This window comes from Crinia signifera, chromosome 3 (assembly GCF_055691185.1).
Source record: "Crinia signifera chromosome 3, ASM5569118v1, whole genome shotgun sequence".
In the NCBI taxonomy this organism is placed as follows: domain Eukaryota; kingdom Metazoa; phylum Chordata; class Amphibia; order Anura; family Myobatrachidae; genus Crinia; species Crinia signifera.
Window position 1 is genome coordinate 171,373,547 of NC_139219.1, and position 16,577 is coordinate 171,390,123.

Genomic DNA, 16,577 nt, shown 5'->3' on the forward strand with positions numbered 1-16,577 from the left:
GAAGTCAGATCCTGGCTGTACATCATTAGAGAATGCAGGGGGGTGTGTGTTCGATGTAAGAATAGTAGCAGCATTGTAGTAAATTCTGGCCTTGACCTGTGTGATCATTTCAAATACTTTCTATTGAACATTTTTATTAGTGTCGGGAGAATACCTAACTAGTTAAAAGCCTGTCAAAATTACAGAAACCAGAGGCAGATTAAAGGGGGGGGTCGTTACTCAAACAGGAGCTGCTGGATTTCTGGTAGTCTGCTGTACTTGTGTTTGAGTTTCTGTGCATGTGTGCTATTGGCACTTACATACATTTTAATAGAGTAAAATCAATTGTATATATATATATATATATATATATATATATATATATATATATATATATATATATATATTTTTTTTTTAAATAACAGTACATAGTATAAAAGAAACCATATTATAATTAAAAAAATGATCCAATCTGTGTTTTTGTGTTTCCTACCTCCCATGTGTTTATAATCCTCTTCCCCTGCTCCTCTTCCTCATCCCTGTATCTCCCTCCTTCCAGATCTTGCCACTGTACCATACCTGTACCTCACTCCCACCTCTCTCAACCCTGTACCTAAAAGCGCTATATAAATAAAATGTATGTATGTTATTATCACAACCCTGTACCTTCATTCTCCCACCCCAGTACCTCACTCCTGCCTTCATTCTCCCACCCCAGTACCTCACTCCCTCCATCATTTTCCCACCCCAGTACCTCACTCCCTCCATCATTCTCTGACCCCTGTACCTCACAGAGGCTTGACGAACATTTAGAAAGTGCATAGTCTTTCCCCTTTATGGGATTGGCTTTTAGGCAGAGGATGGTGACCGTGCATTTCCCCCTGTACTCCTGTTGGAAAGGATGGTGCTGCCTGCACTTCACTCACTCCTTCCTACCTACCTCTCACTCCCCTTTCTTTCTTACCTATAGTTCTGCAGTAATTAGCAGGTCAGGGCTGCCATCAGAAATTGTGGGGCCCAGGACTGACAAAATAGGAGCCCCGCCCCCCCCCCCCCCCCTATTGTTAAAAAGAGTAAAAAAAAAACTTTCATAAAGAATGTTAGGGACATGTAAATAAATCTGCCCCATAGGGCCTTATTCTAGTCCACTCTTTCTGACAAAATCCTTCTTAGATGGACAAAACCATGTGCACTGCAGGTGGGGCAGATGTAACATGTGCAGAGAGAATTAGATTTGGGTGGGGTTTTACTTCAAAGTGAGATCTATATTGCAGTGTAAAAATAAAGCAGCCAGTACTTACCCTGCACAGAAACAAAATAAATCACCCAAATCTAATTCTCTGCACATTTATCTAATGCTCTGCACATTTTACATCTGCCCCCCCCTGCAGTGCACATGGTTTTGTCCATCTAAGAAGGATTTTGTCAGAAAGAGTGAACGGTACTTGTGTTAGTTGGGTGCCCACTATAGTTAGTACTCTCATACCTCCACTATCCATGTCAGCATGGAGTTGATTTTATATAGTGTGGAGAGCGCAGCAAGCCTGATGCGTGGCGAGCATAGCGAGCCCCGCGAGGAGACGCGGAAAACTAAGCAAATAGCTTAGTGGGCACCCAACTAACATAGAAGTACCGAGTGAACTGGAATAAGGCCCAAAATGTGATTTTTGGCTCATACTGTGTGACATACATATTAGTGGGCATATAAAAATATATACATTGGTGGGCAGTGGATATATAAAAATATACACATTAGTGGGCATATAAAAATATATACATTGGTGGGCAGTGGGCATATAAAAATATATACATTAGTGGCCATATAAAAATATATACATTGGTGGGCAGTGGATATATATAAATATGGTACTTATGTAATATCTGGGCTCCCGTTTTTTTAATGAGACCGTGTCCCCTCGCGGGGCTCGCTACGCTTCGGGCACGGTGGCTCGCTGCGCTCGCCACACTATATAAAATCAACTCCATGCGTAGTTGGATAGTAGGGGTATGAAAAAATGGGGTGCATTTAACATGGGAGCCCAGATAATACATAAGTACCAAATATACACATTAGTGGGCATATAATAATATATACATTGGTGGGCTGTGGGCATATACAAATATATACATTGGTGGGCTTGTATAAATATATACACATTGGTGGGCAGTGGCTGTATACAAATATACACATTGGTGGGCAGTGGGCACGCATTCCCTCCCCCCCGGCCGGCTTGTTGTTGAAAGATGTGACTGACAATGTCACAATGTGCCGCCGCGGCACCTGGCCCGTAATGAACTGGGAGCTGGGGCAAAGGACAGTGAAGGGGCAGCCACGGGGGGCGAGTGACCATGCTGCTGGAGATAGAGCTGCCTGGGCCCTACCCTCTGTCAGAGCAGCGGGCCCTGGGACTCAAGTACCCCCAGACCCCCCCTGTTGGCGGCCCTGTAGCAGGTACTGTATTTACTAAACATGTAATTGTAAGCTTCTAGTTCCAGTGATTCTGATAAGCTGGGTGAGTGGTTGGATGGTTTCAGGGGGTAAGGAGGGAATTCAGGGGTATGTATAATTTATTATTTATTAATAGTTTCTTATATAGCGCACACATATTCTGCAACACTTTACAGAGAATATTTGAACAGTCACTTCAGTCCCTGTCCCAGTGGAGCTTACAATCTATATTCCCTACCACATGTACACGCACACACACACAGACATTCTAGGGATAATATTGTTTGAAGTCAATTAACCTACCTGTATATTTTTGGATTGTGGGAGGAAACCAGAGTACCCGGAGGAAACCCACGCAAGTACAGGGAGAATATATAAACTCCGCACAGTTAAAGCCCATGACCTCAGTGCTGTGAGGTGGTAATGCTAACCATTACACCATCTGTGCCAGGGCCGGTGCTAGGGTGTCTGGCGCCCTCCTGCAAACTAAAATTTTGCGCCCTCCCTTCCATAGTCCATAAAGGGACAATTTGTTAGAGTACCCTTCCCCAGGATTGCAATGGATGACAAATGTTTGTGTGTGTGTGTGTGTGTGCAGGGCCGTAACTAGGGGGGGGGGGCGCTGTCAGGTCCGGGAGAGTGACAGCCAGCGGGGTTTCGGGGACTGATGTAGCCCGAGTACCGCTGCTGTTAGCTAACCCGACCGCAGAAGCCAGATGTCCGGACCGCCCACTGATTGTAGAAATGACAGGAGAAATGAGACGTCATGACGTCCCCTTCCCCTGACGAGCTGACGCGGCGCCCCACGTGAGCAGGGGCTCACGCCGCGCCTCATATGAGCAGGGGCTGACGCGCACAGATAGGAGGAGAACAGAATCGGCGCCAGCTCTGAGTCTACAAGCGGTGGCAGGAAGTCCCAGCGGGAGCTGTGACAGCATGAGCACCTGTTCGGAGTAGTTGTGGCAGCAGGGAACAGCCGAGATCGTGATAGCCAACTCCCAGTAAGATTTAATATAGGATGGGAGTATTGATTTTTTTTTAACTGATGCTATGCAGTCGGAGGGGAATGGGGAGGGGCGTCTCACGTGAATGGGATGGAGTTTTGTGCATATATATTACACACACACACACACACACACAAAAGCAGGTATGTCCCAGCACTCCAAATGATCCCTCCAGGTGTAGTATAATGCTCTGGTGCCATCCGTGGGTAAATGTACCGCAAATAGAAGAACAACAAATGTCAGCGGCACTCTCCAGACTTGAATAGCAGAACAACTTTATTCCAACATGTTTCGGAGTAGGTACCCTGATGACGGGGTACCTACCCCGAAACATGTTGTAATAAAGTTGTTCTGCTATTCAAGTCTGGAGAGTGCCGCTGACATTTGTTATGTGTGTGTGTGTGTGTTTTTTTTTTTTGTTCTGGACCTCGATCAAAATATTTAAAAATATACGGACTCCGTTAAAAATTACTTGCCTACCCCTGCTTTAGGGTAAAGTTTACCTCCTGCCGGGCTGCCGCTGTGTAGCGGTTCCTCGCTTGGCGGCAGGAGGTCAAATAGTGAGGCAGGAGGTCACTATCTGACCTCCTGCCGCCAAGTGAGGGAACAGCACACAGCACAGCAGCACTTGCCTTCCCATCCCCAGCGCTAGAAATCACGCTTTTATTCCTCCTCCTTCCCTGATGCCTCATGACATGCCGTCAACGCCGCTGCTCCTCCCAATCATCTCCCTGCATCTGGTAATCGATGTTTAATTTTTAAACTGTGTCTGACTCCAGCCTGCATACCTACTGATGTATAATGGATATATCATGTGTGCACTGTGGCAAATCTTTAATGACTCATTAAAGTTTAATGAGTCATTAAACATGTCATATGCCACACACATGATGCCCATTATACATATGCCCCACACCTTGATGCTCATTAATAAGGAGCATCAAGGTGTGTGGCATATGTATAATGGGCATCATGTGTGTGACATATATGTTTAATAGGGCATCACGCTGTGGGGCATATGTATAATGGGCATCATGTGTGTGGCATAAGTTTAATGGAGCATCACGGTGTGTGTCATGTATAATGGGCATCACAGTGTGCGTCATATGTATAATGGGCATCACAGTGTGCGTCATATGTATAATGGGCATCACGGTGTGTGGCATATGTATAATGGAGCATCATGGTGTGTGTCATGTATAATGGGCATCACGGTGTGCGTCATATGTATAATGGGCATCCCGGTGTGTGGCATATGTATAATGGAGCATCACAGTGTGTGTCATGTATAATGGGCATCACAGTGTGTGGCATATGTATAATGGGCATCACAGTGTGCGGCATATGTATAATGGGCTTCACGGTGTGCGGAATATGTAGAATGGGCATCACGGTGCGGATCATATTTATAATGGGAGAAAGAAAGGGTATACCAATTTCAAACAGCGCCCAAAAAAAGCCCAGGGTGAGTGGGTCTAATACAAAGTGCAATGGGGGAAATCAAAAGATAATACTTCCATATAAATGGTGTTCCACCTGCATCCAGTCAAATTCCTCTGATGGGTGAAATGTTTCAGTACATGTAAACAGAGAAGGGCTTATAATAGTGAAGCCTGTTTTATTAACATGTACACAAAGAATCATAAAACACACAATACAATACATAAACAATCATAAAATCCAGACAAGCAGGGGGACTAGGTACTAATTACCAAGAGGTGGATCAGAACTGGGTATTAATCAGTTCATAAGCATGTAGTCTAGATAGTCACTAGTCCGGTCCCGGGTAACAGGGCTGGGGGTCCGACACTTCCTCTGGTAGTTCCTTAGGTCCTCCTCCGTCTGGGGTGCTGCCAACAGTACTCCGCCAACGCGTTTCGACCCTTGAACCAGCGGGTCTTTCTCAAGGCTTGTGTAGTAGTGGCAGATCTTCATGTCTTTATTTATAGGTCTCTTCATCGATGGTAGCGCGGCAACAGCTGGCGTTTGCCGTCTACGTCCTTGTAGCCGCTCACTTCCGGGTTGGTGACGTCGCAGTACGTCATTTCCGGCCATTGGAACGCATTGTGCGTTCCATGCCGCTCTATTACCTGTAGTTTCACCAGAGATTCAGTTGGTATGCGCAGTTCCGGTGTTTGGAACGCACCATGCATTCCACGTCATTCTGCTGCTTATATCCTGCTTCCTTGAGACCATATTAATGCGGAGGGAGTCCCCAAATGTAAACAAATATACATAGATTCACCTGAGGTGTCAATTAACGTCCTTTAGGTCTAAAAAGGGAGCATGAAGAAATAAATAATGCTTAGGACCCATACTTATACTGAATAAATTAAAAATATGGATAAAACATATAACATTTTAAAAAAAGGGCTCCCAACACATACGTTGTCACAACACTTTAAAGAGTGTCATAATAAATCAGTTGATGGCATTAAAAGATTTATGGCCATCAAAAGTGTCAAAACTAATAATAGACAACGTAACCTCAACACCATCCTGGCCAAAACAGAGATGCGTTGCATATACGACCTTGGCACTCTGAAACCTAAAGGCCTAAACGCCGATTTTGAAATCAAATGGTTTTTATAAATACCCCCTTTTTTTTTCCTATTTCCCCCCCTTTTTTTATCATTGGTTTTTATAAGCGTTTTTTATAAGCTTTTTCTATAATCTTCTTATACACTTTAGACATCTAATTTTTATAAGAATAGTAGAAACACTATCATAATTTTATCCATGTGCACTTTGCCTTTTATATGTCATCACCACATTTTTGGTAAAATTTTGCCATGTAAATATACAGGATGTTATATGTTTTATCCATATTTTTAATTTATTCAGTATAAGTATGGGTCCTAAGCATTATTTATTTCTTCATGCTCCCTTTTTAGACCTAAAGGACGTTAATTGACACCTCAGGTGAATCTATGTATATTTTTTTACATTTGGGGACTCCCTCCGCATTAATATGGTCTCAAGGAAGCAGGATATAAGCAGCAGAATGACGTGGAACGCATGGTGCGTTCCAAAAACCGGAACTTCGCATACCAACTGAATCTCTGGTGAAACTACAGGTAATAGAGCGGCATGGAACGCACAATGCGTTCCAATGGCCGGAAATGACGTACTGCGACGTCACCAACCCGGAAGTGAGCGGCTACAAGGACGTAGACGGCAAATGCCAGCTGTTGCCGCGCTACCATCGATGAAGAGACCTATAAATAAAGACATGAAGATCTGCCACTACTACACAAGCCTTGAGAAAGACCCGCTGGTTCAAGGGTCAAAACGCGTTGGCGGAGTACTGTTGGCAGCACCCCAGACGGAGGAGGACCTAAGGAACTACCAGAGGAAGTGTTTGGGATTGTCCTTCCATACCGATTTCTGTAGCGACCTCTGGCGCAGAACCCTTAAGTTTTACTCCTGTTTTTGTGGTTACCATATTTATAATGGGCTTCACAGTATGCGGCACAGGTATATTGGGCATCACGGACTGCACTTTTGGGGTCATGTGTATCTGGCACTGCACTATTGTGGGCATATGTGTATCACACCTCCATTTTCCATGGCCGCACCCCATGTGGCTACAGCTCTTAGAGAGCTGACCATGCCCTCACAGCGGAAAAAATGGGGGATGTAGTCTCGCAGGAGTACCACGGTAGTAGGTGAACGCTCTAATTTTGGGCGCGTGCCGAAGGCACGCGCAGATGTCTCCTCTACTCTGCCTCCAGTGTTGGGAGGTATGTTTGTGACATATTGGACATTGCAGTGTGTGGCACATTGTGTATCATTCAGGGACAGTGTTCTATCCAGTGGCATCAGCAATTAACCATTGCTTATAATGTGTACTGGGGGGCATTACGGTTTGTGGTGTAATGTGTTCTGGGCATTACGGTGTGTGCTGGAATGTGTACTGGGCATTACGGTGTGTGCTGGAATGTGTACTGGGCATAACGGTGTGTGCTGTAATGTGTACTGGGCATTACGGTGTGTGCTATAATGTGAATTGATACTACTATGTGACCACACCACTTCTCCCCCCCCCCCCTCCCCCTCCCCCTCCCCCTCCCCCTCCCCCTCCCCCCCCCTCCCCCTCCCCCTCCTCCCCCTGTCACAGTATATTGTATACATATGACCTGCTCTGCCCGGATGGTAACAGGTATACTCCTATATCTTAAGTAACTGAAATAAAACAGAAATACATAGTGCAATACAGTAAAGTAAAAAAAAAGGTGGACTGGTGGATACGATTGCCCTATAACCCTTAGCTGGTTGAAAATAGGCCTTAATTGGAACCACACGATAGGAGACACTGCCAGAGGGAACTCCTAAAAGATACACCTTTAAGGTCTATTTTCACCTAGCTAAGGGTAATTGCAATAGTATTCACCAGTCCATTTTTTTTACTTTACTGTATTGCACTATACAGTATATTTCTGTATTATTTCAGTTACTTAAGATATATGTGAATATATTTTTAGCATCCGGGCAGCAAAGGTCTTTACGTAACCTTCCTGTTTTCCCCTTTTTTGAAATAACTGAGCACTATTCCCACCCATACAAGGTGCGACGGGGCGGTGCGATGAGATTCGTGCTCCCGCGCACATCACTTGGCACAGCACATGAAGTATGTGCTGCAGGTACTTTTTGAACTAGATTGCATCGCATCTAGTTCAAAACGTGCGGTGCAAGAGCCCATTGTGGCAGCCGACAGGGTGCAGAGCAGGGAGAGCGCCTCTGCTGGCTGGCATCCCCGTGCTTTGCATCCCTTGCTGAGCGGGTTCCGCAGGCCCTGATCTGTGCTGACCATAAGATCCCTTACTATCTATGTTAAAGATATGACCAACATTTTAAGTTTGTCACACTCATTTGTGTGTTTTTAGATTTGCTTTTTATATTATTAGTCAATAAAATTTATATTTTATGAGTTCTTCTCTGTGGTGCACCACACTGTGACAAATCTTCTTCTTTCCATATGATGCTTGTCTAAATATTGTCCAGTGGTAGCACACCCCAATAATCTCCTGAACAATATACTTGAAAGTGAGAGAAAATAAGAGGTCTTGTGTGACTGACCACCCTCCTACATTTACTGTAAAGGAATAAGTCATTTATTAAACTATGAATTCCAAGCAGATATAATAAAGGAAAGGTTGCTACGTCGATTGCACTTCACATGCTGTCATCACATAGCTCATGCTTGCACAATCTCTGGCTTTTTCCAGAAGACACTTTATATTAGTAGTATGTATAGCACAGATTGTTTAAGATTAATCAATGCATTAACATGGAAAATACAGACACCCTCAAAGCACAAAGCTAGTTCAGACCTCAGTTTTCCTCTTGGATAAGAGAAAGGAAATAATAATAAATAAAAGTATTTGCATACTTTTCCTAGGTGTTTAAATAATCTAAAGCAGGGGTGTCCAAACTTTTTTGCGACGAGGGCCAGATTTGGTGAAGTGTAAATGTGTGTGGGGGCCAACCATTCAGCCTGACATTCTTTGAATCATTAATCACATCAGAATGGTCATCCACTCTGCCCCCATTCACTCTATGTCCCCCAGCCTGCCCCTTCACTGTATTTCCCCCGGCCTGCCCCCATTCACTGTATATCCCCCAGTCTGCCCCTCCTTCACTGCATGTCCCCCATTCACTGTATGTTCCCCACTCTGCACCCATTCACTCTGTCCCACAGCCTGCCCCCCTTCTCTTAATGTCGATCAGTGCCTCAATTCATTGTATGTCCCCAAGCCTGACCCTCCTTCACTGTATGACCCCCATTCACTATGTACTCCACTCTGCCCCCATTCACTGTATGTGATTGTGAAGTACGGTGATATACGATTGCAGCAGCAGGTGTAGGATGCTAAACACATTTGACTGTGGCGGCCGGCACCTCCTCACTGCAGCAGACAGCAAGGTAAAGGCGCACTCGCTGGGGCCCCACCTTTAGTGTCCTGTGCTGTGCTTCCCACATCTGATGCTCTGCCCGCTTCCAGCTGGAGGGCCACTGGAAATGACAGTACGGGCCGCAATTGGCCCCCGGGCCTGACTTTGGGCATGCCTGATCTAAAGTATTATCCTGGAAACCCATGCCACCCTTAGAACAATTAGCCCTGCAAAGGAAAATGGAAATGCTTTATACAGTAGGACTACCTATGACATTGGGTTTGCACAGCAGTACTACAGAGGTAAGAGAATCATTACACAGTAACACTATTAATCTGATTACTAGACATCAGACCAATTCTTATCCGTGGAACACCAAAGTAACGGGAGCACATGCAGCTATTCTCACCAGAAGATCCAACATCCTTGCATCATATGCAAGCATGGGTAGCACAGGTGGTGTAATGGTTAGCATTACTGCCTCACAGCACGGCGGAAATGGGTTTTATTCCCACCATGGCCCTAACTGTGCAGAGTCTCCCCGTGTCTTCATGGGTTTTCTCTGGGTACTCTGGTCTCCTCCCACAATCCAAACATATGCTGGTGGGTTATTTTGGCTGCCAACAAAATTAACCCTAGAAAGAATGTGTGTGCGTGAACATGTGGTAGGGAATATAGATTATACGCTCCGCTGTGCACTATAACTAAATATACAGTACTATGCAACATATAGGAAAAATTAACTCTCTCGACTGATCACCTTCCGTAACATCTGAACAACAGGGTTCAACAATGATGGTACCAATTGGATTAAAGAAGTGTTTCATGTTTATTTTGATTCATCCATGAGTGGTTTATTTATTATTCATGGTTCATTTTCCCGGTACTTGTGTATTATCACGGCGCCCACGATTTCCATCGCAGAGCATTGTACGATGAAAAATCGTGTTGCATCGCATGCGATATGATCGCATGGGATGCGATGAGATTTCACCCGATTTCTAATTGTGCAGGCACCCAGATGCCTTATTACCATGTTAAATGCCCCCCCCCCCAGACCCGATTTTTAATTGTATACCCACCCTCATGGGTCATGAGTATGTGAAATGCCCCCCTATTGTTAACGCCACCCCACTATGAACGCCAACTCGAAGCGCAGCGAGCCCGCGAGGGGCGGTGGTACGCGTCCTCCGGCCTTTTCATACCCCTACTATCCACGTCAGAGTGGAGTTGATTTTATATAGTATGGCGAGCGCAGCGAGCCCCGCGAGGGGACGCGTATACCTGTGAAGTAATGCGCGTCCGCTCTCCACGCTTTGGGCTCGGTGGCTCGCCACGCTTCGGGTTGGCGTTGATAGTGGGGGGCCGTTAACAATGTGGGAGCATTTAACATATTTATTACCCATCAGGGTGGGGATACAATTAAAAATCGGGTCTGGGGTGCCATTTAACATGGGACTCAATGGGAAAATGCATCGCATGCCATTGTAATGGCATGTGATGTGATGCAATTTTAAAATTTGTATACTCAGCCCGGGAAAAGGCTGAAATCGGGGCCATCGCATACCTTAATTAGTGGTATGCGATGCGATGGGCGCCGTGATAATACACAAGTACCATTTTCCCTTTTCTGTGCACCCAAGAAAAGTTGAAAGAAGATGCATAAACAGTGCTAAGAGCAAATGTCATTTTTATTATATTGTCTCTATGGGGTGTTTGGCGCACCAGTCCGGATTATTCTTTAGCTGGCTATAGCAACATCCCATGCGAAATAGAACTCCCACTTAGTACATTTCCCCCACAAACCTCTCATTCAAATTCCCTTTTATTGGTGCTTTTCATTTTTCTTTTCTGCAGTTTCAATATTATTGAATAAAATTATCAGCAAAATGTCTACACTGGGAGGACTTTCTGTACAATTCACCAGTGGTACGTCCTTTATCTAGGGGAGCAATAACTTCATATTATGGATTCCTCAGGCCCTCTGTGGAACACTCCTCTTTAATGGACATGCCTGGGATAATGGCTGGACCAATTTCCTTCCTTAACCATTAAAGAACTTCTTAGTATGCTACAGTTTACTACCTCTATTTTTCTGATGGTAAAATCTACATCTCTCCTTTTAGGGGTTTTCTCAAGGGTAAATTGAGACGGGTTTCAGACAGCTGACAGACTCTGGCATGTATTCAATGCTCCTATGTCGCTGTAAAAAACGGTGAGAGTGCATGTTTTTTGGAGAGTGGTGAACTTTTCTCTCCTATTTTGTGCTTCCCTCTATTCAGCTCTGTTGCTTCTCCAAAAATATTTTGCGAAGCTAACTCAGTTCACCCTTCACTTCTCACCATTTCTGTTCAATGGGGATTTTAGTGTCTCTCTCCAAAAGTGTATTCAATGCACAAATTGCGAGTCCTGCTGGTTTCTTTTTTTACAGCAGTTCACCATTTTTCCCTCGGCATCTTTTTTAGGTGAACTGTAGGACTATCTTTGTTAAAGTTGTTATTTTTTTTGTTTTTTATGGCTTATAAATTAAAAAAATGTACTCTAATGTATTTATTGCAAGTGCCATAATGCTGTACTTCTATATTAATTTATTTGGAATTAATAAGTTATTTTAATGGTAACCAATAAGAAATCATTTTGGAATGCTCCTAGTAATTTCCCATGCTACCTCACCTAACCCCCAAACAGGCTTTTAAACACACTAACAATTATAAAATAAATTAAATAAAAACACAGGGCAAAGAAATAATGCTAAAAGCACAACACAAGGATAAAGGCCAAACAGAACAAAATACACCCTGCACAAACCCAATTAAAATAGTCACACAGCCATTTGTTGTAAAATAAATACTGAACAAAACATTTACCTTTCTAAACCTTTGTAAAAAAAATACAAGTCCACAAATGTGAGGAACACGCTGCTGAGAATATCCCAGTCTGACCAGCTCACAGAGCAGGAGATAACAGAAGTCTCCAGTTACAGCTCTCCCATTTGAACTCGCATAATTATGCTAAGTTCGCAAAAGGGGTCAGTGAGCTGGACACACGTTGAATACTGAGGAAGCCAGAAATGAGGAGATAAGAAAAAGTGGTGAGCACTTCAGCGAGATCACAGGGACACAGAACAGTGAGCGGTGAGCCAGACTCTCAAAAAACATTGAATACTCCTCAATGTCTAGTCAGACATGCATTAGGTAGACATTGACAAAACTAACACCACAAGTAAAATGTTGAAATCAATATGTGTACATGGACACCATATACAGTAAGTGTGGTTATGGTATATTAGATCTACAATGTCTAGGTCTACAGTCATATGGTTGACAGGGTCAAAAGGTCGACAGGGTCAAATGGTTGACAGTGAAAAGGTTGACAGGGTCAATAGGTCGACAGCCAAAATGTCAACATGGAAAAGTTTGGCATGAAAAATGTTGACATGTAATTTTTGACAAAATTTTGAGCCGACGTGTGCTGATAGGCGGTATTTCATGTCCTACCCTCCACTGCGGCATGGAGGGAGAATAGAATAGTGTGCCGAGTGCAGCGAGGCACCGAGCCCGAAGCATGGTGAGTGCAGCGAGTCATGCGATGGGGACACAGTACACTCAGACAGTGTCCATGTACACCTATTTCGACAGACACAAAAACCCCCTAAAACTCATGTCGACCATTTCCACGTCGACCTTTACAATGTCGACTCTTTGACCATGTCGTCATTTTGGCTGCCGAGCTATTAACCCTGTCGACCTATTGTCTGTCGAGCTATTAACCCTGTCGACCTTTTGTCTGTCGACCTTTGGACCCTGTGAACTTTTTCACGGTCGACCTTTTGATTGCTGACCTTTAGACCCAGTCGACCTTTTGACTGTCGACAATTGGTGGTCGACCATATGACTGTAGACCTAGCCATTGTAGATCTTATATACTATAACCACACTTTTATGGTGTCCACGTACCCATATTGATTCTTCATGTCAACATTTTACATGTTGTTAGTTTTGTCAATGTCTGGCTAATGCATGTCTAAAGGCCCCCATACACTATGCGATTTGGGCACGATTTCACCCGATTCGGATGAATCGGGCCGTGAAATCAGCCCAAATCGCACTTGCAGACACCCCCTCCGATCCGATGCGCGGTCCCGTGCGCATCGGATCGAGGTCGGACGGGCTGCACATAAGATTTGCTAAATCTTATGTGCAGCCCAGCCCCGGATCCGTGCTGGGGATGACAGCAGGCGGGGGATGCCGGCTATAGAGAGCCGAGCAGGGGGAGGCTGCATAGGGAGCCGGGCAGGAGGCACTTGAAGCTGTTGTGGTGGGGTGACAGCGGGAGCAGGGCGCCGGGCAGGGAGGATGAAGCTGGCTGCCGGGCAGCGGCGCAAGCCGGGAGGAACACTTAACTTGAAAAAAAAGCCCATACAGATGACTAGCAAGCCATTGATTGGCTGAGACCGCTGTTAGGAACTTATTTTTAGCAATTTCATCAGCTGCTCGTAAAGCCAATTTTGGATACAAAATAACTCACCAACCATCGAAATGTTTAAAGAGAAACACTTTAGTTTTTCACATGGATTGGTCAGAGGTGTCCCACCAAGACTCTTTTGACTATGTATATCTATGGAACCGATTTCAGATATCTTTAAATGTTTGCCACTACAAGGACTTTAAAAAAAATATTAATGATGTTGTGGTTCTGAAATAAGATTATAGTTAAATATACTGAAACTATATTCACTGTTGAAGCTTCATTAAAAGAAAAAGCAACTACAAAAAAATAAGGTGCCTAGAGTTAATAGACGTTTACAATCATAGTCACATAGGTTTTAAAAATACACTTTGTTAGTTGCATGATACATACTTCCTTTGTCATCAAGTAACCTAAAGGGATAACTCCAGCAAACACAACTGCTCGTTGGCTTACAAAATACTTATGTCATTCATACACTTTTACTTATCTTGACTTTGATGTGGTTAATATACCAACCAACCTAAAAATCTACTCTGTTTGCAAGCAATTCTGTTGAGTTTAGAGTAGACAATACTGCCCACCTACTGTACATCATAAAGACAGTTAACCTACTGTTTCAGAAGGAAGAAGTTTCCAGATAATATCCTTCCTCTCACAACATCATTAAAACCTTCTCGCCTGGTTGCAGAATACATGGCCTCTGTGGAATCTAGGATATCGGAGCGATGCCCTATGAAGAAGGCAGGACATGGGTCAGTAGTAGTAAAATTAATTTTCTAAAATTGTAAAAAAGTGAGAGATTAAAAAAATCTGTTCTTAATTAATGTATAGGTGAAAAAGAATGCTACATGTAGTTCACATCCAGCATATTGGAATGAAAGAGCATATGCAATGTTAACAGAAATTACATACAGAAAGACATTAAATGGTGGAAAAATAGTTTACAGAAGAGATGAGCGGGTTCAGTTTTACTTGGATCTCAAAGCGGGATCTTATTGGCTATCCAAAACACATGACAGCCGACAGCCAATATGATCCGGATTTGAGAAAAAAGTAAATCAGAGTAAAACTGAACCAGCTCATCTCTAGTTTATAGTGGAAAAACCAATGGCAATATGTAATACAGTCCAAGTTTGCAGTGGGTGCAGAATTTTTTAAAGTGGCAACCATTGAGAAAGCATGATTTTGCCTTAAATTTTTGCAGCTTTAAAAGAAATTTCCAAGCTCAGCCGGCTTCCTGCACCTCCGGTGCACTTGGACTGTATTACATTTTCTGCCACAGAAGTTCTAATTTTCAAATGTTGGAATTTCAGATAGGGAGCATCCCGGAGGTCAGCACAACAGCAAGAACTGACCTAAGCTTGAAAATATTTAAATATTTATTTATAAGGGATAATGTTAATGTTAGTGTCAGCATAGAGAAACTGGTGATCCATTCGCAAACAAAAGAACAAAGCAATGGGACATCCCAAGTGATATAGGAAGTAGAGTAGAAGCTCATGCTTTGAAGAAGCCAACAATGAATGAGAAACTGGACAGGCAACAGGATAACCAAGAAAGTGCAATAAATAGCTCAGGATATGAATATGAAGGTGGACATAATGCAATGATAAAGATAAGAATATGTTTTGAACCCATGGCTTTGCAACTGTAAACTGTATTTGAGATAAAATATCTTTACCATATTCCAGTCCATCAAATCGAGCCATATTTGAGGCTACTTCTGCTGTGCACAGGACATGATAGCAAACAATTGAATAGCGTGTGTGAGGCAACGAAACCTCAACCACCTTGGCTCCTGCGTTCTCCAACAGATCAGCAGTCTTTGACCAAAGAGAAAGTGTTTCTGTAGACAAGCCTGGAGCATGGTATTCCTATATCAAAATTATGATTATAAATCAGAAGCTATACTTTGTTAACCTTTTCAGATCTTTAGTGTTTATTTCACAGGCTAACATAAAAGCATCTTCATCAACATAAACATAATACACCTAGCATATACCACCCGCTTTCATATAAATCAGACATTTTTTTTAAATTCGTAAAGGCTGAGATTGTAGAATTGAGGTGCAGTTTAAAAACGGATTTAATCACCATTCAGAGACATGAGAAGACACCTCTTACATTGAGATGTAAGCAGTTTTATTTTTCATAACATTTTATTAATAGAATAGGGATAAAACGGCTGCAATTGATATTATAGCCCAAGTACGTGTACAACGTCTTAAACCACATCGTCAAGCTCCCTGGTTTGACAGCAGTCTTAAAGAGCTCAAAAAAAGGGGGACGCCGAATTGAAAGACAATGGAGGAAGACTAACCTTTTGGAGGACAAGATAAAACTAACAAAGCATATTGAGGAATATCAATCAACAATAACCCGTAAGAAGTCAGAGTTCCTGTCAATTCTAGGCAATTCAACTTTTCTGCACAGTGGAAAGGCTTTGCAAGCCAGCATGCCTGCAGCCTGATGAAACACACTCCCAGGCAAGATGTAATGAGTTTGCAAAATGCTTTGCAGATAAAATATCTGGAATCCCCACAGTTCCGTCAGAGGAGTGCCAAACTACCAAGCCTGACAATGTAAGCCACCTATCCTCATGGACCAGCTTTGACCCAATGGATATAAAGGACATTGCTGAAATTGTCCAGATTTTGTGTCCCACTACCTGTGATCTGGACCCTGCCACAACCAAGCTCCTAATAGGGTGCATGGATATAATTGGCCGTCTCTGCAGACAGGAATTTTTCCTCAACCTCTAAAGGAAGCAATTGTTAGAC

The 16,577-nt window shown here is 43.4% G+C and overlaps 1 protein-coding gene across 1 annotated transcript in view; it reads right to left on the reverse strand.

The window, feature by feature from the left end:
* QRSL1 (glutaminyl-tRNA amidotransferase subunit QRSL1) overlaps positions 1–16,577 on the reverse strand; it is a 65,505-nt gene that overhangs the window by 12,226 nt on the left and 36,702 nt on the right. Inside the window, exons 8-9 of the mRNA XM_083176949.1 lie at positions 15,479–15,671; positions 14,410–14,527 (exon numbers count right to left, since the gene is read on the reverse strand). Of these exons, the coding sequence (XP_083033075.1) occupies positions 14,410–14,527; positions 15,479–15,671 (311 nt within the window). The remainder of the gene's footprint in view (positions 1–14,409; positions 14,528–15,478; positions 15,672–16,577) is intronic.